This window comes from Meleagris gallopavo, chromosome Z (assembly GCF_000146605.3).
Source record: "Meleagris gallopavo isolate NT-WF06-2002-E0010 breed Aviagen turkey brand Nicholas breeding stock chromosome Z, Turkey_5.1, whole genome shotgun sequence".
Taxonomy (NCBI): Eukaryota; Metazoa; Chordata; class Aves; order Galliformes; family Phasianidae; genus Meleagris; species Meleagris gallopavo.
The window spans coordinates 16,069,731-16,092,416 of NC_015041.2; the positions used below are offsets into that span (position 1 = coordinate 16,069,731).

General features: G+C 37.3%; 1 protein-coding gene across 9 annotated transcripts in view; it reads right to left on the reverse strand.

Moving 5' to 3' along the window:
• Window positions 1-369: 369 nt before the first annotated feature.
• Window positions 370-22,686, reverse strand: part of MIER3 (MIER family member 3) — a 35,402-nt gene continuing 13,085 nt past the window's right edge. For 3 of the 9 annotated variants that reach the window (XM_019610400.2, XM_019610398.2, XM_019610402.2), the window contains exons 5-16: window positions 22,273-22,297; window positions 19,919-20,064; window positions 17,953-18,087; window positions 16,142-16,262; window positions 14,233-14,318; window positions 13,961-14,033; window positions 9,398-9,552; window positions 8,891-8,972; window positions 7,119-7,213; window positions 4,654-4,781; window positions 4,332-4,477; window positions 371-4,240 (exon numbers count right to left, since the gene is read on the reverse strand). In XM_019610400.2, the coding sequence (XP_019465945.1) occupies window positions 3,783-4,240; window positions 4,332-4,477; window positions 4,654-4,781; window positions 7,119-7,213; window positions 8,891-8,972; window positions 9,398-9,552; window positions 13,961-14,033; window positions 14,233-14,318; window positions 16,142-16,262; window positions 17,953-18,087; window positions 19,919-20,017 (1,578 nt within the window). In that variant the 5' untranslated portion in view covers window positions 20,018-20,064; window positions 22,273-22,297 and the 3' untranslated portion in view covers window positions 371-3,782. Of the gene's footprint in view, window positions 4,241-4,331; window positions 4,478-4,653; window positions 4,782-7,118; window positions 7,214-8,890; window positions 8,973-9,397; window positions 9,553-13,960; window positions 14,034-14,232; window positions 14,319-16,141; window positions 16,263-17,952; window positions 18,150-19,918; window positions 20,073-22,272; window positions 22,298-22,686 lie in introns of those variants that run through there. The other 6 variants (XM_019610401.2, XM_010725438.3, XM_019610403.2 and 3 more) reach the window with 6 other exon arrangements.

The window sequence follows — 22,686 nt, forward strand, 5'->3', positions numbered from 1 at the left end:
CTTATGCACAGTGTAGCTGAGCTGAATAAATGGATCTAAGTTGTGGATTCGAGAATTTGGGCAACTTTTTTTATACAGAGAACAGGAATGTATTCTGCACAGCTTACCACGCACTTTGAATATGGGGTTAAGCTGCTGTGCTGCTCCTTGGGAGCTATGTTTAAGCCCCATCTAAGATTTTGCTGTACTTAAGGCATAAGGTTTGAGGGAAATCAGTGCTTATTATTTTACCTGCAAATCTGCTTGCTATCTTTTTCACTCCTACATTAGTGTTATAGCATCTAAGAATACGTGCAGAGTTAGTGCTAAGCTCATCTGAAAATGAAATAGCAAACACAGTGCAGATGCACGAAAAGCTTTACAAGTAAAGAAAGGTTTCCAGACATTTATTTCTGGAACTGTACACCAGGTATTAAAATACAACAAATACAAAATAATGCTAAAAAAAATCAGTGTTTATGTACAAATATTAAAACCAATGCAACGATAGCGACTTCCTCTTGAACATCTGACTGATACTACAGCATGTTCCGATTGTCACTAAGTTTACTGTTATGCACAGGGTACTCATTTTGAGAATAACTGGGATCTCTGCTTTATTAAGAGGACTATGACCATACTGTATTTTACAACTGATAGCATTTTCCTTTTTTCAGTGAAAAATAAGAATGAAAGAAAAAAAAATAGTAACCTGGTAATTATTTTATAAATTATACTGTATTTAGTTTCCCCATCTGTAGGCAATGTGCTTGTGATGCCGGGCAAGCAGTGACCCCGTTGGTCAGTTGATCCATTAGTTTACATTCAAAGTTAAGGTATTCTCTAGAGACTTTGGTTAAATTACGTAGTATCGTTATGTTCTACTGAATCTGAATTTCTCATACATTTTTGACCCTTGGCTTTAAAAATTAAAAACAAAACAATTGCACAATTCATTGACCTAATTGTACACAATTTAGTATTCTTCAGACAGTATTGTACATCCTTCAAGTAAATTCAGCAGTTTGACCATGACAAGAGAAAAACTAAACATTTAAAAATCTATCATGAGAAGATGATGCATGAGTAACAAAAGTAAAGGTATTGCTATAATCACAGCACCAGTTACACTTCTAAATGAATCAGCTATCCTTGTCAGACTCCCTGTATGTAAAAAGGATACATTTACCAACACTGCAATTGCCCATTATGGATTTTTGGTTTGTTTGTATGAAGAAAAAGTGTGGCAGAGGACAAAGAATTTATCACAGTTTGTTATAGGAATTGTGCTACACCATCCAAGAACCAAGGCAACACAATTTCTTTCTATGTTTGCAATTCAGTTATCTTTGTGCTGACTTCCAAAACACAATTCTTTTAATAAACAGTAACAAGTTCTCCATTTAAATGTTTAAACTGAGAGAAAAATAAGTAAGTCCAGCTTTTAGAAGAAAATTTCAATAAATAGCTATTTTACATGGATAAAATCATAGTGGTACAAATTTATGAATGTCACATCAAGCATGCACAAAAATGTTCCTATACACAGAAGTAGTCAGAAAATATTGAAATAGATATCTAAAAAGATATGAAGAATTTACATATTTACAAACTCTTGCAAATTATTGCCTCATTTTAACAAGGAATTAAAAGTAAACGATACCAGCTAGCTAGCCAACAGGCTAAAAAAGATCAGCATTTAAAAACCTATCAGACTAGCTGGAATTCATTTTTCTCTCATACCATTTTCTGAATTTTGGTCAAAAGTCTTTATTTAAATAACTAAAGTGTCCATTCAACTTGCTGACAATCCATACCTTAGACAAGTCTCTGTCTACATTAAGATCCCAGCAATGCATAGATAAACTGAATATATTACTGCATCAGCTAATGAGAATGGGCATGTTCATTTAAGTGCAACTGGTATAAGCATTCAGTCATCTCTCTTATAATGATTTTTATACACACCAGCCACTCAGTGTAAACCCATACATAAAACTTGAATGTGTAACAACGAAGGATTATGGGCAATACTTTACAAAATTACATAAAATGTGTTGATTCATCAACAGAAAGAAACAAGATACAAGGGTCAGCACAAAACACAGCAACAAGAGGCTGACAACTTGGCTAAAAAATGTCAGAGTACAACACAGGGCCCGGGCTACCTATTATTTACTGTGTACTTACCTGAATTACATACTTCAGATGTGTCAGTTAAAAACGGATTACAACATTTTCTATACTTTTGTCCACTGTGCTAAACTAATTTGTTTTTAATATGGTAAATGTGCTATTGTGTAAACACTTCAAAGCAATCTTCATTACAGTGCTGTAAAGAAAACTCCATACTCTGCATCCAAAATTCCGGATGTCAATGCAGTTCACAGTATGCATAATAAATACCCTCTTCCCTTTCAAATATTAAAGTCACTACTTTCTAGTTACTCAGCGTGACCTTGAAGCAACTATTACAAATATCAACAAGGCAAACTTAACCACTTGAATAATGAAAACAAGTTAGTGGCAATTAAATTTGTAACATGAGGAAAAGCGGCCATCTTACTGAAATAAGGTTCTGAGCTTCATTAAAACTGCATGTTTTATGCTACAAAATATCTCACTTGGTTTGATTCAACTCCACCTCAAGAATTAGAAGAAGCTGCTGCAAGACAAACTTTCTGGATGGTGAATCACACTCCATGATGAAAACAAAAAATTACTGAAGTAAAATAGCTGTTTTTTCCTCATCCTTTCCTATTTGAGCAAAGTAGCAAAGTGCCTTTTTTCAGCCCATGACCTTGCCAAAACAAACAAATGAAATCCACGCTAAAGAAAGGCTTTTAAATATACACTTCAAGGTTCTACTACTTCTACATAAACTAGACAGTCCCTCTAACACTTTGAACTGCAGTGCTCCAAATAATTTGTCTTCCAAAATATAGACTGCTCAGTGGTAAATCCTCAACTGTGCAGACTGTAGCATTATGTAACATCAGCTGCCTCAGGAAAGTTATACAATTACACTATTCAAGTTGTGGACAAAACACACCAGAAAACAACAGCCTAAAACACATTCTCTGTTTAAGCCAGTAAGTTTAAAGTACACAGACACTCCTGGCAGTATAATTACTTGTGTAGGGTAGCCATGGCCTGTAATTTTGCAACAGCATCCAAGTGTAGGTCTTCATACTTTACTCATGATAAGTTCCTTGTGCTAGCTTCCACCAAGATGAACTTGCTGCTTTGTAAACTGAAGTGCTCTAGTTTAGTATCACATGAGAGAAAGTTCCATTTAAAAAACATCCTTGTGTGTTTGTGCAGTTTAAATTAAAGAAGCCTATCCCTGCCTTTATAAGAAAAAAAAAAAAATGCTACATTGCACAGGGATCAGGATAGGTACCTGTAAACATTGTTATTCCACTGTATTTGTTATAGCAAAAGTAACTTAGGCTAAAAAGCCACTCCTATCAGTTCAGAACTTCTGTGCTGGTTTTGAATTGGTGGCCTCTGTCTACAGGCTTAAAAAAAAATAAAATAAAATAAAATTGAAGCAGAGCTTAAAGCTGCACCACAGAGTTCTCTTAGTCCCAAACTCTGCCAAATATCATACGACATTTCCACATTTATGGACTGAAAAAAGAAATTACTCTTGATAAATCAAGATATAGTTCTATACATACAAAGACATCACTGATGTCATAAAGTTCAAACTTCCAGTGAAAGACTAAGCAAACCTGATAGCTCCCATCAAGTTTACTACTACTGCATAATGTACCCACTGTTTGTTTCATTTTCCACAGTCACTCTGAATGAAGGGCGGTGTGTTGGTGAAGAGTGTGGGTGTTGATAAAACCATTTGTCTCATTTGAAGATAGACTGCTGAAGTCAGCCACTGAAACAGCCATTTTGGCACTGGTAATATGATGTGTGTGGTTTTCAAAGTCCACACCAAGGTTATTTACAGAGACATCATTCATGAAAGAATCTGGGACAGCCATTCCCATTTTCAATCTCTTCGCAGGTCTTTCTGTCTCTTCACTGCACATGTTCATTGGGTTTAGCTCTGAATGATAAAAACCAGTCTCAAATAAATTAAAACAATCGCTTTCACCATTGCTTGGCAAGTTAAGCAGTTCTTCTGTTCCAACAGGCACGTGATTAACTGGTGCTCGAGGTAAGCTGTCCATAGAAGGAAAAGCATCATCCAGGCAGTTCACATCTGAAGTGTGGCAGACTGTTGCTACACTATTTGTCAGTGCTGGGAAAAAAAAAATGAAACCAATGTAAATGAAATAGTACCTTATGAAATTACAAGGTAAAAGATTTTGGTTTTTTTGTTCTTGGTTTACCTGTCAGCTCATTGGCAGTAATGGAGTTCAGAATGCTTAGCTGTTGATCAGGAATGGCTTCTGTTCGACTATTAGATGTTAGGGCTGAAGAATGCACTGCTCCACCATGGGCTTCTGCTTCATCTACCAAACGATCCATGTAATCTCTAGAACAATAATACATTCACAATGGGTTATTTAACATGAAGTCAAGGTCTAGAGTAGTAATTTCATTTCAGTTATCATAGCTACTGCAGCATCACACTACAATGATGAAAGGGGAAAAAATCTTCTACATTTAAGATTTGCAACAGCTAACATATTCCAAGAACGTGTTACTTACGTAACTCCTGGATGATGGTTATATCTCTTCTTTCCAAATCTTGTTTGCTGAGCAAAGTAATCGTAACGTTCCGACTTTTTCCACATGTAATAGAAAGCCACACACTCAGCAACCGTTCTGGTTCTTACCTGAAGGAAGGCAAGAAAAATTGACACGATTAATGCACAGCCATTTTGTCATCTCCCCAGTTCCCATATCCCTGAAATACTGTTAGCTTTACTTAGTGTCTGGAACAAACCAACTAAGAGATCCTACAGAGATCTGCAGTTTCAAATAACTGTTTATCTGTTCTACTGCATTACCTTGTTGTGTGCTGGCTTTTTTTTAATAGACTGAAGCCGTAAGTAAATATGAAGCATTTCAGTTCAATAACAATTTAACAATTTTTAAACACTAAGACAGACTCTCTTAAAATGGAAAAAGCTCATCAGATCAATGATGTTAAGAGAATTGATACAGGAAAGACTTTGGGTATTAATTCCTTTTAGGAAAGTCAGGAACTGCCGAGGCTTAGAAAAGTGAAATGCACAACAATAAATACTTAACAACAAAAATTGTTTTCTTGTAGAAAAGATATTAAGGATTCACAAAACTCATTTTGATTTATGTTAACCGTTCGTCTTATTCACCAAAATAGGCCACTGCTATGCCAAGTCAGATTCTCAAAGAAATTGCTACTTCTATCTATATTCTTACAAAATACAGAATCACAGAATCATTTAGGCTGGACATGACCTCTGAGACCATCAAAACCAATTGTTAACCTAGCACTATCAAGTCTACCACTAAATCATGTCCCTAAGTACCACATCTACATGTCTTTTAAATGCCTCCAGGAATGGTGACAAATACTTCCCCAGGCAGTCAGTTCTGATGCTTCATAACCTTTTCATTGAAGAAATTTCTAATATCCAGCCTAAGCCACTCCTGGTGCAACTTGAGACCATTTCCTCTTGTCCTCATTTGTTGTCTGGGAGAAAAGACAGACTCCAACCTCATAAAAACCTCCTTTGAAGTAGCTGTTGAGAGTGATAAGGTCACTCTGGAACCTCCTTTTCTCCAGCTCCCTTAACTGCTCCTTTTAAGACTCGTGCTCCAAACCTTTTGCCAGCTTCACTGTCCTTCTCTGGACACTCTCCAGCACCTCAATGTCTTTCTTGTAGTGAGGGTCCCAAAACTGAATGTAGTACCTGAGGTGTGTTCTTTCTCACCAGGGCTGAGTCTAGAAGAACAATCACTTCTGTAGACCTGCTGGCCACACAGTTTCTGAAACCTGGGCACAAAGCTACCTCATATTCAGCTGGCTGTCCACCAGTACTACCAGGTCCTTTTCTGCCAGGCACCTTTGCAGTCAAACCTCTTAAAACCTGCACTGCTGCCTATGGGTTGTTACGACCTGAGTACAGCACACAGCATTTCGCCTTAATGCCATACAACTGGATGTTCCCCTGAATGCAGCCAATCCAGATCCCTCTGCAGGTCTTTCCTACCCTTAAGCAAATGAACACTCATGGGTGGTATTATCTGCACCACAACTGTTTAGGGCCAGCTTCTCAGCCAGTTTTACACCCAATGAAGTGTGCACACATCGAAGCCATGAGCAGACAGTTTCTCCAGAAGAATTCTTCAAATTATGTGCCTTGCAGCATGTTGTAAAAATGATTAAAAATATATGTTTTTAAATGATTTCTTCATATCTCTAGCGAATTATTATTTATTGGTAAGGTGCATTTAAAGTCTGAACTGCCCAAATGTTTGTCATAGGACAGATTAAGACAGATAATGAGCAGGACTAGCTGACTGTTGTTCAACAGCAACCGCAACGCCGTAAAGTTTACCTCAGATATGGCAAACACTGCAGCCTACTAAAGAAAAAAATATCCTTAAGATAGTATCAAACTATAAAGGAAGTACACATAAAGTTTGGAAATATCCACACTGTCAACTGTACCACAAAATACTATTTTTTTATTTTAAAAAATCTCATCCTTATTCTTCATGTGCAGAAAAGTCAATTAGAAATAATCCAAATCAAGATTCGAGCTCCTTCATTAGCCAGAAAATAGAATCCTGATGAATAATTCCATGACTTTCTTCAGAAAACACAAAGAGCTAAGCCTGTTGCTTTGCAATTGCACCTTCCTACTGATAAAGAGAGTTAAATAAAGACGCAGTTTCCCCTCTCATGGCCTTAATACAGAAGTACTATGCTTGTAGAAGTGAGGAGACATTTTAACCAAAATATAATATAAATGCACAAATATAAGTGATGTCAATGTAAGTCAACTTCAGAGATGGTACACTGACTCATTCAACCTTTCCAATGATACTTGCTGTAAAACTAACACAAAAAAGTCAAGCTGGTTGTAACACGGTGGTTCTTACTTCGCATTCCTGCATAAATGTCACAGATGGTCAGCATCATACCATCTCCCAGCTCTTTCACTTAATTGTAAAACACTAACCTTGTTTTTTTGGATGAGATGAAAGTCTTTACCATAAATCAGGAGTGCATGTTCAAAACTTCTGCATTCTTCTTCTGTCCATGCTGTCATCTCTTCTAGTCAGTAACAAAAATAACACAAAGAATTTATTTTTGCTCAAAAAACTTTTTACAGAGAGCAAAATAACTGTTTTGATAATGCACAAATACACAAATGCACTCTAAAACTATAGGCCAGTTATCTGGATTCATTTTTTAATATGCTGTATAGATATCCTCTCTGAAATCCAACATTCTTTTTTTATAAAGACTCGTGAAAATTTGATTTCTAAAATCTTTCATCCTTGACGGCAAAGGACATTCAAAAATTCTGATATGTTATTTCTTAAGAAATGTGTTAACAAAAACCCAAAAACTTAAAAGTATCACCAAGATATCGATGAGATTACTCCTCTGAAGTATTTCTTTTGTATAGAACACAAAGAGCAGTGGTTGTTGGAAAAAGGGGCAAGAATTTTTTTGTTTCAAAAACCTCAGACTATAAAACTGAATTCAGTTTTAAAAGTAAAAATAAAATTGCTAAAAAAAAAGCATATAAGCAAAAGGTTAATATATTGCATGGTTCACTATACTCTTCCTAATACATGATCTAAGCAAAGTTGTTCAAGCTATTTAAGTACATCAGTTTTGTTTCAAATATTGTTGCCTTTCTATCTTGGCTATGGCTTTGGATCTAGGTAAATAAAAGTAGAAAAAAAGAAGAGATTTTCATAATGATAATTCAGAAAACTTCAGTTCGGCTGTCCTTTAAAGTCAATCAGGAAAAAAAATCACATCTCAAAATATTTCTGGAAGCAAACACTAAAACAAAGACCTTTTTGCTCCCAGATGAAGGTTGCAAGTATATGACTACAAAGTTGCTTTCTTTCTTTCTCACCCCATTAATTTTGCACTACTTTCTACAGAGTTCTCAGTCTTCAAAGAGAAGAGAAAATCCCCATGTAAAGTCTCACAGTTAAGAAAACATCTCAGGAGATGTAGATTTTAACTCTAATCAGGAGAACAAGCAGTGAACATCAGCAAGTAGTATAGGCCATAATATAATGGTAACCCTAAAAGACAGGAACTAAGAGTGTTATCATTCTTCACTATTTTTAATGAAGGCACTCTAACTCCCATTTGACCTGGGTGGGGGTGAGGAGCTTGAGTACTAGTCCTTACAAAACAGAGCTTCTGAATCACAAGAAGGCAGAGCTGTATTTCAGTCCCAGAAGAGGAAATTAAATCCTGGAGAGGTGGGGGATTTAGGACATTGTATTTCTACTACTTAGCACTCTTCTTGTACACGAGCTTTCTGAAGCAGTGCTCTGATATTCCTTATAGTTCCAGTCAGTTGTGTCTTATCTGGTATAAATGACATCAGATTGTAGTTGACCATGACCTCAAAAAGCTACTATCATAAGAGTGAGAATAGTCTCATGGAAGAAAAATCACAGCTTCCTGTCCATCCCTCAGTCTGTACTGTTCTTCCAACAGAAGCAGAGGAAAGAAAGAAAGAAAGAAAAGGTGTAAAAACTGATATTGCAAACTTGTACAAAGTTGCAAACTTCTCTAGTAGAAATTTCCAGATGACCAGTCAGAATACACCTATCCAGAATACACCTATCCATACTAAATATATCATGGGAATAAAAATACCTGCAAATCTGTTTCTTACTCCACATTTTTCTACACAACTTTCAAAATGCTTTCTTTCAAATACACTTTTCTGAAAAATCAGGAACTCTCTCTTACCCTGAGATGCCTTTCCGTTTGAACAGTATCTCTCAATTGCTTCCTTAACATTATGGCTACTCTTGAGAAGTTCATACAATGCCTATAAAATAAAAGAAGTAAAAGTTTGCAAACATCAAATCTAAACTTACAAAGCTAGTTTTTCAGTGAGTGCATTTCATGTCAAAGAGAATCTGTCTTCATAGATTATAAAAACATTAAAATAACAGCCAAAAACAAAACCTTCCAAGAGTTGAAGCAAATACAGGATGTTAGAAGCAATTATTAGAAAATCTGAATTTGTCAAAAGCATGGCAATCGGAAACATTAGAACACTGCCAACATAATTTGTATAATTATGCATTTTTAAAATGACAAACAAGATCCTGATAATATCTAACTAAAATAAAACAAAGAAACAAGCCATCAAATAAACTGAATACTAAACCTTCACAGTACAAGTAGAGAAAGAAAAACATGTTAATTACAAAGCAATGTGTCACAAATAGAACAGGATACAAAACATACTTGTTCGTTGTCTCGTGTATGTAGTCCTTCAGGAATTCTGCCAATTAATTTTTCATTTCCTGTTCTTAAGGAGGTTTCAAAAAGGTATTCTTTAACTTTACTTTCTGAGATCACATCAGGTTTCCAAAGTAAATGGTCTTCATTTTCATATGCTGCTAAAACACAAATCCATTAACACCAAGGATGACATTTTAAAGACTATAACATAAAAAGCTATTTTCTGAAGACAGAGAAAACAGAAGAAACCAAATATCACATTGCTTGTAAATCACGGATTACTTTTTGCCCAAAAGCCTCCATTAAGAGACAGACTCACAGAATGGTATGGTGAAGAGATTCAGGTTCTATGAAAATCAAATAATGGACAAAACTCTTTAGTTTACAGAGGCCTAGCTCATTGACTGATAGATGATCAAGTCAAATTATGCAAGTGTATACATCATCTTCACACAAATCAGCAAGCTTGCCCTGTTTTATTCGGCTGTATATGGGGCTTACGTGGCAAAGTTTTAGTAGTGAGGGGCTACAGGGGTGGCTTCTATGAGCAGAGCCATGCAGCTGCCCCACGGTAGATCAGAGCCAGCTCCAGTTGCTCCAAAGGGATCCTATCGCTGCCAGTGCTGAGTCATAAGTGATATGAATGCGCTCTGGGGGGGAAGATTTAAGAAAGGCAAAATAATGTACAGCACCTGAGAAAGAGTACTGATAAAATGTGAGACAAACAGTCCTACAGACTGAAGAAGGGGTGCTCCATGTGCAGAGCAGAAGTTCCTGTGCAGCCCATGGAAGGGCATATGGTGGAGCAGGAGATCCTGGGGAGCTGCTACCCATGGAGACCCATGCTGCAGTAGCATGCTACTGAAGGATGGACCCCATATTGGAGGTACAGGCAGTACTGGAACAGTACTTGGAGAGCTGCAGCCTGCGGGAAGCCCAAGAGGGACCCCATGTGGAGAAAGGCAGAGACGAAGCACTATGACTAATCACAGCCCCACTGTCCATTCCCTTATGCCAATTGCAGGGATGAGGTAGAACAGGGTGGATGGGAGGAAGGCATCTGCTTTCAGTTCTTGCTCTTCAAGGAATGTGAGGTAAGGAGGGACTAGAAAGCAAAATATATAAGGAGTTGCTGAGACAATTGGGGCTGTTTCATCTGGACAAAGTTGAAAGGAGACTTCACTGCTCTTCACAACTTCCAGAAAGATCAGTATAGTGAGGTAAGTGCTGGTCTCTTTTTTGAGGCAACAAGTGATAATGTGAAGAAATCGTCTCGAGTAATTCTAGGGAGGTTTAAACTGGACACTGAGAAGAATTTCTTCATAGAAAGGCTATTCAGGCATTACAACAGGTTGCCCAAGAAAGGGTGGAGCTACCATCCCTGGAGGCAATGGAGATCTGCGGATGTAGCACTCAGAGACACAGTTTAGTGGGATTAGATAGTTCTAGGCCGATGGGTGGATTTCATGATCTTCCATCTTTTCTAACCTAAATGACTCTACAATAATTGAGAGCTAACAGGCAAAACTCACTGGATATTATCTGAGAATGGTTGCGAAGAATTTATTCCTCAAAACTTTTATGTGATATCTGTTGTAGTGTGTTAAAGGTGCAACGAGTGGGCCATGCGTAAACTGTTCACCTTGTTGGTTTTGTAAAGACATTATGTTCATTTTCTGCGTGAGGAATTCTTTTTACTGGTGAAGGTGGAGTCTGTGAAAATTACAATGAATGTGCTAACAATTTATTCCAATGACAGTTCTTAAACATGCTTTTCATAGAGGTGAGGGGCAGTATGCATTGGAGTTACGTAGCGAGGTTTTGCAAGCAAAGGACTGGAAGGGTGCCGTCTGTGGGCAGAGCTGATAGCAGCCCTACATCAGATCAGAGAAAGCTCCAGCTGCCCCAGAAAGGACATGCTGCTACATTGAACTGAGCCATAAGCAACACCGCATGCGCTATGGAATAGAAGATTTAAAAAAAGGAAAAAAAAACTGTTGCACAACAGCAGCTGGGAGAGAGAACTGTGAAATGGTTCTGCAGTACCCAGGGTCAGTGCAGGAGATGCTCCACACACGGAACAGCAGCTCTCTGCAGCCCAGGAGAAGCCCATGATAGAGCAGGCTGTCTCCCCTGCAGTCCACGGACACCACCTAGATCATATCCTCCCGTGCAGCCATGGTGGAGCCCATGGTGCAGCAGCAGATGCTGACTAGAGGATGCTGCAGCCCATTGTAAGACCCCAAAAGGAGCTGTCCCAAGGCTGTAAGTGTAGCCTTTCAAGAGGACCCTGCCCTGGGGCAGGAAGGCTGGGGGAGCCACTGCTCCTGGAGACTTATGCTGGAGCACTGTGGTCCTGAAGGATAGGCCTTGTACAAACAGTGTTGAACAGTGCTTGGGGAACTGCAGTCAGCTAGGGAAGGACAACATTCCTTTGGAGAGACCCATGTGGAACAGGGTCAGAGAGTGAACTACAATAAAGTGTTCCGGGCTGACTGATGCCCCCAGTCCCCATTCCCCTGTGCTACTCAGGAGAAGGAGGAGGTGGCAGGACAGCATGCAGGGAAGAGAAGGTTTTTGTAGCTTGCTTTTAATCCTCCCTGCTTTAGTCTGTTAGTAACAAGCAATAGATAATATTCACCTTACTATGCTAAGTCTGTTTTACCTGCAGTGGCAATTGCTGAATGATCTCTCTGTCTTATCACAATTCCTAAGCCCTTTTTCATCCTACTCTCTTTCCCTCATTCTTTGAGGACAGGAAATGAGGAAACAGTGAAGTGGAAGTTAGCTAGCCATCAGTACAAAGCACCACAAGCTGTTTCCAACGAGTAATCTGTATTTAACAGTAAAAAGATGTAGCATAGTACTTCAATATTTTGAATATTATATGGTAGGGGGGAAAAGAAGAGAAGGAGGTAACAAACTAGTCATTTTTAACTAAGATTTGTCAAAGTATATTTAGTAGAATGGAATTCAGGTCTGAAGATTGTAATTTCTTTTTCTGCCTACTAACAACCAAATACTGTAAACAGCTTGTACGCTGCAAATTTTACAAGCAAACAAGATGTACAGTCCTCCTTCGTAGTACACTGAAATCAGATATGCACTTCTTAAGTAGCATATTTGACAGAGAGTAGCTTAATGGCCACATGAAAGAGTTGGCCTGAAACTTTGCTAGTCTGTGCACACATTTAAATTCTAGATTAAGCTATAAATCTTATATTCTATGCGACTAACACTGCATTTAATGCTTCATGCATTCTCTTAGCAATGCAAAATCAGAGTTATTCACACAAAAGCACAGTGGCTGTTACTATGGAAGAGGCAAAGAGGATTCTCAAACCTCTCATAAAACTGCAGGAAACAAGATAATGCAAAGGTGAGAAATAGAATTACCCCAGCTCAGAAAGTGCTGTTATAGCATAAGAATACAAAAAGCTTTCACAGAGATATGTTGCAAGTGTAATGTTCACAGAAAAACCAAACTGCTATTAATTGACCCCACCAGCTGGGACTACAAAACAAAGACATAATTCCACTTGTCGTAATATTACCACTTCTTCATGGAGTACAGGCAGGGCTTTTACAGAGTGACTTTTTACACAGAGGGGAACAATTTCTGAATTACTGCAGTATTTCAAAACTCTGAAGCCTATTTATCACAGTACATGCAATATTCCAGAGTACTTCCAGCCAGACCATAGTCAAGTCCAACCCCTCAGAATTCTGCTAATGCTCAGATTCAGTCTTTATTTTTTTTTTTTAAATCAGCCACAATAATGCAGCATTTTCATGCCTAATATTCTCAAGAGACATCCCTTAGGCTCTCCAGTTTGAGAGCTACCTCATTGCTGGCCGTGTACACAAGACAAAAACAAACCACCAACCACCTTCCATCTATCAATGTACCTCCTTAAATGGTTACTTAATTTCACAACTGTTCCACACGAGTTAACTTATTTCAAAACCTACAGGTTTGTTTTTATTTTTAATTTCATAACTGCGTTTGCTGCATTTTTCTCAAAGGGAAGACTTTAAAAGATACCAAATAAAACTTTATTATTTTTTTCTATTCCAGCACAACTACAGTTTTTAACCTAAACTTGCAAAGAATAGCATCATACTGAAAACACTGCATCTCACTGATGGCAAAATGTATCACAAGCTACACTGTCCGCTTATTCTATTGCCCATATAATTTTGCTTGCCAAAAAAACACAAGTAAAAAAAAACATTTGAAACATCTAAAATGTTCATTAAGTTACACACTCATGGCCCAATTAGGACAACCAGACCTAGTGTTTGTTGTCTCCTCCGCTTACTAGATATTTCAAAACAAACACTGTAATACACCTTCCTGTATACTCTTGAGAATGTCATCTTGGAGTTGTAAAAACACACATCTGAGAAATCATTATGTGGTTGCATAACCTCAGTTCTTCAGTACTTTTAATGTCTCTGAGATTTTAACTAAGACGCTAACTACACTCAAAACGTAAATTCTGTTTTTCATCAACTGCTGTACATAAGCATATGATAAAAAGTAGTATAGTCAGAAAAACATACCTTTCTCATTATCATTGTGTCTGCCAAGGTAAGGTGGAATTTCAGCCTGATACTGTGAACCAATCATTATTTCCTGAAGATGTAACAAAAGAAAATGAGAAAAATATTAGCTTAACATTTTTCATATGGAAGCATAAAAAAGAGCTATTAACTTGGTATTCAGCAGAAAATTCCAGAGTTAAGGCATTACTGTAGGCATGTACTAAAAACCTTAACATTTTTCTTAATAATAAAGTTTTTATTTTAACTTCTTGTTTGCTTGAAGTTATTACCTTTCTCAGATCTTCAGATGAGTTACCATTGTCTGCTTCCACATCTTCACCATCTGATTCTTTATCTCCATCACAAGTAGTGTTTGCTTCAGGCAGAAAAAAAAAAGAAGTTTGGTTTTAGCTAGGCAAGTATCCATTACCTAGCAAAGTCTATAATCAGAAGTTTTAATTGAACTGCACACTCAAAACATTCTTTCAAACAAAACTGCCACAACATGTAGTGAAGATGCAGCAGCAATACACAAAATAGAATAAGCAAAAAAAAAAACCCAACTCTGATTATTGTTTTGTACTTCCCCTCCTTCCCGGGAAGAACAATAGCAGAGCATTTTATATAATTCAAATACAGTACTCTGATGAACAAATCAATCGTATTTTAGGATCTGGAAAAGATCCTGGTACTGAGTTCTGAAGTAATTTTTTTTATAGCTGTGTAACCCTTGGTAGAATGGAAGCTACCGTTAGAAAACAAAAGCTACTTTTGTCTTCTCAATGTACAATATTCTATAAAACAGGTCTGTAATTTTAACTTCATCATACATAACTAGAATCATCAGCATCAAAGACCATATTTAATAATATACAGACTGAGGCTCTTCTTTGGTCATTATTACTATCACAAATCTACTTCCTTTTGGTGTTATAAATAGCAGACAAGGAGCTGCATGGACTTACAAAATAGCAATATGCCTAGATAATCACTCAAAATTATTTGCTTCCATTTGATCCAAATTAGGTGTTAGGAATGCTTAAATTAAAATTATCTTCCTATTAAGAAACGGGCAGAGAACAGAAGAAAAGACGAAACTTTCCATTCTACAGAAAACTAGTATTTCCCATTCTGAATAGTGGGTATTTGATTTTAAAATGTCCAATCAAAAAATTCAGAGAAAGAGTAACATCCTCTTGTTGGTAGCAGAAAACGAAGTTGACTGCTTTTTAATCCTGAGCAAGATGATCATTATTTTTTCCCTCAAAGCTGCCACATTTCCAGTGTCATATTCATTAACAAGTTCACAAGTAACCTAGCAAATTTGGGCTTTGTTTAATTTTAGAAGGGTGTTATAATTTTTATTTTCTCGCTCCCAACATGAGTATCTTAAGATGCTATTGATGCTGTAGTTTAAGAACCACAACTGCAAGCACATCACCTTTATCATCGTCCTCTAAATAGATGAACTCTTTGAGAAATAGCTTAAGATAGCTAAATTAAAACCATGATTAAACTCTTCACATTGTTCTAACTCCAGAACACCACCAAACAAACAAACTGCAGTAAGCAATGAAGAATACCCAGGCCAGGCTGGATAACTGAATCACTGGTTCTCAAATTTTTTCCACCACTGCTCAATAGGTAATGCAGTTTTGGTGGTAAGGGTTCAAAGGCCCCATGCCATATAAAACCACTTTCACTCACCCTATGAAGTCCTATAAAAATATGTTGTTATGTGTGAAAGGAAATAACAACAAAGAAATCACAGCCTTACTCACATCCTTAGGCTGAATGGAAGACTCAGTTTAAAAACAGCAGCTAAATTTTAGTAGAGAAAGACTAACTTAAAAGAATTGGTACTATATTCCTGTTATTCATTAAAACAGTGAAAAATCACAGTGCTCTTCAACATCACTTTAACAAGTACTTGCAAAAAGTTAACAGTATTTTTCGAGCTATTAGTTGGTCTTTTTTGCTTTGAGCAAAAAAAGAGTATCAAATACAAAATCAAGTACAGTCTTTCAAGTAATTAGTAATAACAATCAAAGATAGCATTCATGTACAACATACTACAAAGCACTGTTTCTCAACTTCCAGTAAAATCAGTGGTACTCTGCAATTTTTATACTTTAAGTTAGTAAGCTATATACAACCCTTGGACTGTTTTGAGTATTATCATAAAATCAGTTTTCCTACATCGCAGTGGCCGAGGAAAGAAGTCAGTAGCCTCATGTGAAGTAACCGATGGTGTCAAGTCATCAGCAGAGGACTGTGTTTCTTCATCATCACCTGACAAGAGGTCTTTAGCTATTTCTTCCTGTATCATTAAAATAAAAATAAAATTAAAAATAAATAACCCAAAACTTGAAATGTGTTTAATAAGCATAGACGGGTAAGCATCTAGATTCATCTCAGATGTCTCTCCAACTGCTTCAATGGAAAATACCAAAATTGCCTCGAAAAAACTTCAGAATTTGTACATTCTTTACATCGCAATGAAACTCAGAGAGGTTGTTACCTCCCGAACTCTGAAAAAAGAAAAACAGAGCTGACAGGCACTTCTGCATGCTTTACAGAAAATAGATAATCCGTTACCTTCCCAAAATACAACAAGAAAACTGAAGTATCCATCAGTTTAAAAAGACAAAAAAAAGAAAAAGGAAGAAAAAGCTCACTTCCTCCACTAGCAGACATATTTGAACCCCTGAATAGAAGTTAAGGAAAGAGCTGCTTTTGAAAACAAGTCAACTGCATTTTTTAGCTTCAACACAACTGTGAATCCTGATGAGAACCCAATGCACAGAGCCATCATTATACCCTACTTTCTGTAGAGTTTACCACTATATCATACTAACAAAAGTAAGTCAAGAAGCTGAGATCTATCAGAATGATACACATCTCAAAGGGATATTCCAAAGCATCCAGAAGTGTGTTATCAAGTTATCCACATATATTTTGATACAGTATACGTACGCTGAAATCCAGAATTATTATTTCTACATGTTGCATACATTATAATAAAATGCATGAGGGCTGCTCCAAAACTAGTTGCCTCCTGTTTCATTATATTGGCCCATGATGTCAGAGGTCAAAATCTGTGGTATGGTAGCAGATGTCGAACCTTACCACCACTTTTGTTGCCATGCAACAGATTTCAGCAGAAGGGCAGTCTGACAAAGTGATCAGTCTGACATGAAAGTGCATCTCGAGCAAAGGTGTGTCACTGAATTCCTCCATGTGGAAAAAATGGCACCCACTGACACTCATCAACACTTGCTGAACATTTATGATGACCAAAAAGTGGACGTGAGCACCACAAGGCAGAGGGTGGTGCATTTCAGGAGCGGTGACAGCAATGTGAAAGATAAGCTGCGTTACTGATGGCTGTGCAGATTTTTACTTGCAACATGCAGGCATTTGTTCATTACTGGAGAAAATGCACAGCTAATGGTGGTGACTGAATTGAAAAACAGTGTTTTGTAGCTGGGAATTTGCTCCATCATATAGTATTATCACTCTCTTTGTATCTCTTCTCATTTCCGTGGAAATAAATAGGAGGCTTAACTTTCAGAGCAACTTACACCTATCTATGCAGAAAAAATCCCACTTCTATTTTGGAAAAAAAAAAAAAACCCAACAACCACAAAACAACCCCTTCTCTTCCCCACAAAATATAAACAAAAACACACACAGATGCAGCCTTTTAGATGTGTTTTAAAGTAATAGTTAACTTATTTTTAATTTGAATACACTGCCACTGAAGTTGCTGTGCATTTCTAAGTGCAATAAGTACAACAGAACCAGATTTTCAGCGTCCTTGAAAATTAGTAAATTCAGAATAATACAGTAATTATTGATTGTATATTAAAATTGACAAAGATACATATTTTATAACATTGAGAGATAGTGAAACGTAATCGGAGGTCATCAGGATTACTGCTTTAATTGGAGGTCATCACGATTACTGCTTTTGCACTGTAAAATTGGGGAAGATCATTCTGACTTACTTTATCTAGAGTCATATCTGGAAGTTCATCTGCAAGTTCACTTGGAGAGCTATCTGCACTGGAACCTGCCATAACTGGAATTGTCGGTTCATAGCCATAAAATGCCAGCAAATCTTCCAACGGCATGTTTCCTTCCTAATACAAGAGGATTTACAAACATTTCAACACGTTACCAAATACCTCTGAACAGTTCAGACCTGCAAGGAAAAGATGTATTCTGATAGATTCAAGATTTAAAATATTTTCAGGCACAGTACTAAAATAATTTATCACTGTTTCTCTCTTAGGATTAACTATTTGCCATCAAGATATCCAAGAAAACGTGTTTACTAGACGAAACTAAACAATATTTGATTATTAAACATTTGCTCCAAACTTGACTCATACTGCACAGCATGATTTACCCATATTTCTTCAAGACAGAAGATACTAGATACACAACAACTCCCATAGAAGAGACAACTGCTGTAAAACTCAAACACTTTAGTACTACCAACTACTTACAGATGCATGTATGCATTCAAAACCCCACAAAAGTAAACCAAAATACTTTTTATTCTTCATTTCCTATATAACATATTCTATAGTAACTGCTACTGAGAAGGTATTAGGAGAAACACAGTTAACAATTCAGAAGGCAAAAAAATGTCAAGAGAGAGGCTGGATTTATAATGCAAATTTTTTTTCCCCAACTGTTTTTGTTCAAGTGATTTTAATAAATATCACATGTGCATCCTAAGACAATAAAACAATGAATTGTAGACAGTTGTCTTATCGAAGCCATTAAAGAATTAGAAATATTTTCTGATATTCATATACCTTTAGAAGTTGAATTACCTTAAAAATTTTCTTGGTGAACTTATATACTAATTAAACTATTCTTTAGTCAGTTCAGATTTTAGTCCTGCAAAGACTTTTTACAAGGGATACACATAAACACACGTCCAAGTCTTTCAGGATCCACATTTAAAGTAATGGTGTTTAAAATGAGTTGTTCTTGATTATTTTTCCTTCTATTACAGAGGCAATAAGACCATTTTGGGGAGTAATAACTCCAGTTTAACCATTAGACTTGGCAAGCTGCTTAGTTATCTTAATCACAAGTTCACAGTAAGTAAGAATATAATTATAAAGGTATCACAACAAAAAACAAGTAATATAAAGACTCAACTCTAAGTTGGGAAAAAAAAATTATGTAGGCTACACAAATACACTTTCGTATTTGAGCCCAGAAAATACACCGTTTCAGAGCTCTTTATCAAAATCTGCAGTTATGTTGAGTGATTTAAGTGGGTCACTGCACGATAACACAAGTAGCATCAATTTGTGGGTGTTCAGCATTCAGGAGACACTTAAAATGGGTGATCCACTGATGCAGATGAACAAGAGGTATAAACAGGAAAAATACATAATTAAACAGCATAAAATACAACAGGAAAAGCAAACATGCATGTTTGTCACTCTGTACAACCACTGAATGCCAAACCAATGAAACCGAGATGGAAATTTACATAGCAGGCAAACATGATCTATCATGTCTGAAACATGAATGTTTTCCAGATTATAAAAACACAACTGAACAACAGAGTGAAATACAGCTAGTTGTTACTTATTATTACTCAAAACGCATCCAAGTACTAAAATTACAAGTAATAAAAAGTGTTATTAAATAATACGACTCCAAAATTAGTTTCAGTAATTTTCCTCTAAAGTTTAAGCATTCTCAAAAGAAGAACTTGAATTTAACACAAAACTTCTGAAAAACTAGTTCAGCCTTTTTGTGAAGATACACTGCCATATCCTAACCTATTCCTTTTCTTTTTTGTTTTTTAAACAACTTGCAGATAAACTCTGCAGGACACTACATTACACAGCCCAAACTGAGGAATGGATTGATTGTTCTTTTAAGTTTAAAAAAAAAAAAAAAGTAACAACACACATTGACATCTGAAAATGTCACTCTTACCTTTTCTAAATCTTCAATTTCAGAACCGAAATTTTTACTTTCTTCCATCATTTCCTCTTCTTCAAGAGTTCGCTCATCATCATAATCATGTACCAGCATTTCAGCAGAAGGATCAAAGTCATGATCTTCAGATGATAAAGAGCCAACTATCAAAAAAGCCTAATATGAGACATATCTTCTACAACATACAAAGTTACACCACAGAAAAAATTAAGGTTACATAACCACTTTTACATGCAAAGTCAGAATTCTCAGTAGAATAACTAGAGCAAACTCCCAATTGCCTTACAAATTCAGCTGCTTTGGCTGGCATTCCCTCCTCATATTTACAAGTAACAGGTACCATTTTTTCCTCTAGCAATACAGAGTGAATATTTGGAAGAACTATCCAAATTACTGAAACAAAGTTTCAAAAAATATAGAAGAGACTGTTCAGAGCATCCTTGAAGTTAACCCAAAAGATTCCAAATTCTGCAAGCATGTCAGCTGTACTTCACAAATCGAAGATACTGATATGTATTTTCTGGTTCTGTTTATCGTGATTTGTATGGTAACTAGTCTAGTTTTTCACTGATAGATGGTTAACTTAGCTTACAAATCAACTTCCTACTAACAGCAAAATAAGGTCTGAGATTCACTACAGGTTAGTTAAGCCTTACAGATGAGATATTTTATTAAAACTAGCTCAATTCTTAGCACATGATCTAGAAAGAAGGAACAAGCATGTCAGAATCTCAGGAAATTGTGTAAAATATACTGGATATAACAAAGTGTTTCTAATACATCCCAATATCCAACCAGTCACTGTGATATTTCTGTGGTCAATACTCAACAGGATATTCACAGATCAAAAAAAGTACCATTATTATTTTTAATGCATTTTGTCAACTGTTGAAAAACTTAACAGGAGACTCAACAAGTTTTATAGATACGCGTATTCTGGACCACAAAGTCAGCGTTCTGCAGTAAAAACTACTGAAATAGAAGGTTGTTTTGTTCTTTAACATTCACTTGCTTATAGCTTTAGGGCTGGAGAAAACAAATTATTGAGGTATTGCTCTTTCACTTCTAGTTTCCTCCTCTAGTTCTTACATATTAGTGCTCTGCTGCAATCTTCAGCTTAAGAGCAGCGGGAAAAAATAAGAATTATTCCCATAGAAGAACTTCTTTAGAGAATCAAGAAAATATTTCTAAATCTTCAATCTTCTTGTTCAAAAAATTTAAGCAGTATTTCTCAGTGCATTGCTTCTAGCCTTCAAACAGATTCTTGAATACTAACACTTCTGAGTCTTACAGAATCTAATTAATTTTTCAGTAATTATGCCAAGCATATGTTGCTTACATGCAGGTAATTAATATAAGCTTTGTCAGTTTAGCTTGCTCAAGACCATACTGTGTGAGTTTGTAATACCATGCCATAAGGAAATTCAAGCCCCAAACGCTTATTATTCACATGCAATTCATATTACGGCCTCGTGGATCACTCAGCACAGCTGATAGTAGTAATAAAATTACAGTAAATACATTACATGTTGGATATTTTACTGGCTCTTACACCCTGATCCTGCAGCTTTTCAAGAACTGACAGCTATCTTTATCTAGTATACAAATATATTTACCCATACATACATATATGCTAGTGATTGTTCTAATTGCTGTTCTTAACCCACTTTATGTTTGAATAACTGAAACGGAACGCTGACACAACTCTCAGACCTCAGATAAAAAACTCCCACTCAGCAGCTCTGACACTTAATATCCAATTTAAAAACACACTCAAGTAACATTAAGTCATTAAATTAAGCTAGAGTAGTTAAACAGAAAAAAAGAACTCATGCGGAAAGCAGTCAGATGCAAGCAAACGCACTCCCCAAATAAGGATTCATGAAGAGCCCAGCTGACATTACACATATTCACTTGCGGAAAGGAAAGTATTCCAAAGAACCTAGAAGGTTGTTCCAGTTTCAATAGTTGTGTGCAATTATGCTTTTAAACATTTTCTGATATTATGAAGAAAGCAAAAATTCACATAAACTCGCAGTTATCAGCAAGAAGCACTTGCTCTCTCAGTCTCTCGTGACTGCACAGCTTTCCTAAGACGCTGACTGAAAAGTGCATAAAACTTTGCTTTCATTTTGGGCCCCAAGCAGCCAATTACTAACTGCGACTGGAGTTAAGGGAAGAACTCCACAGCACGCATCCCTCTCCTTAAAACCAGGCAGACGATTAGTTACGTGAACGTGAAGCGCTAGAAAGGCTAGGAGGCAAGAGGGGATGGTTGCGGAAAGGAGCATGAGGAGAGCACGGCGTGTGGCAGCAGGCGGGGTGCCGGGCCGGGGCTGGCAAGGACGAACCTGGGCTCGAACTCCCAAAGGAAGCCTGCGGGGAGAGCAAAGGGGCGAGCGGGTGAGAACGGGGCCGCATCCCATACAACAGGTCGAGTTCTCCATTCCACGCCCCACCGTCGCTCCTCTCCGCCCCGCGCTCCCCTCTCCCCTTCGTCCCCTTCTGCCGCTCTCCCCGCGGAGGCCGCCGGCCTTTTGCCTCCCACCCGCGGTCCCTGCATCCCACCGCCCGCAGCCCTCCCTTCATCGTTCGCCGCGCCCCACCTGCCTTTCTCTGTCCCTCCACCCTTTCCCCGGGTCAGAGCCGCCCAGCACGACACCCGGCTCGGCGCTCCCGCTGCCCGTGTCCCCAGCCCGGGCGGGACGTGACAGCGGCAAGGCAGCGGCGGAGACAGCCGGACCGGCCGCCGCCTCTCCCCGCCT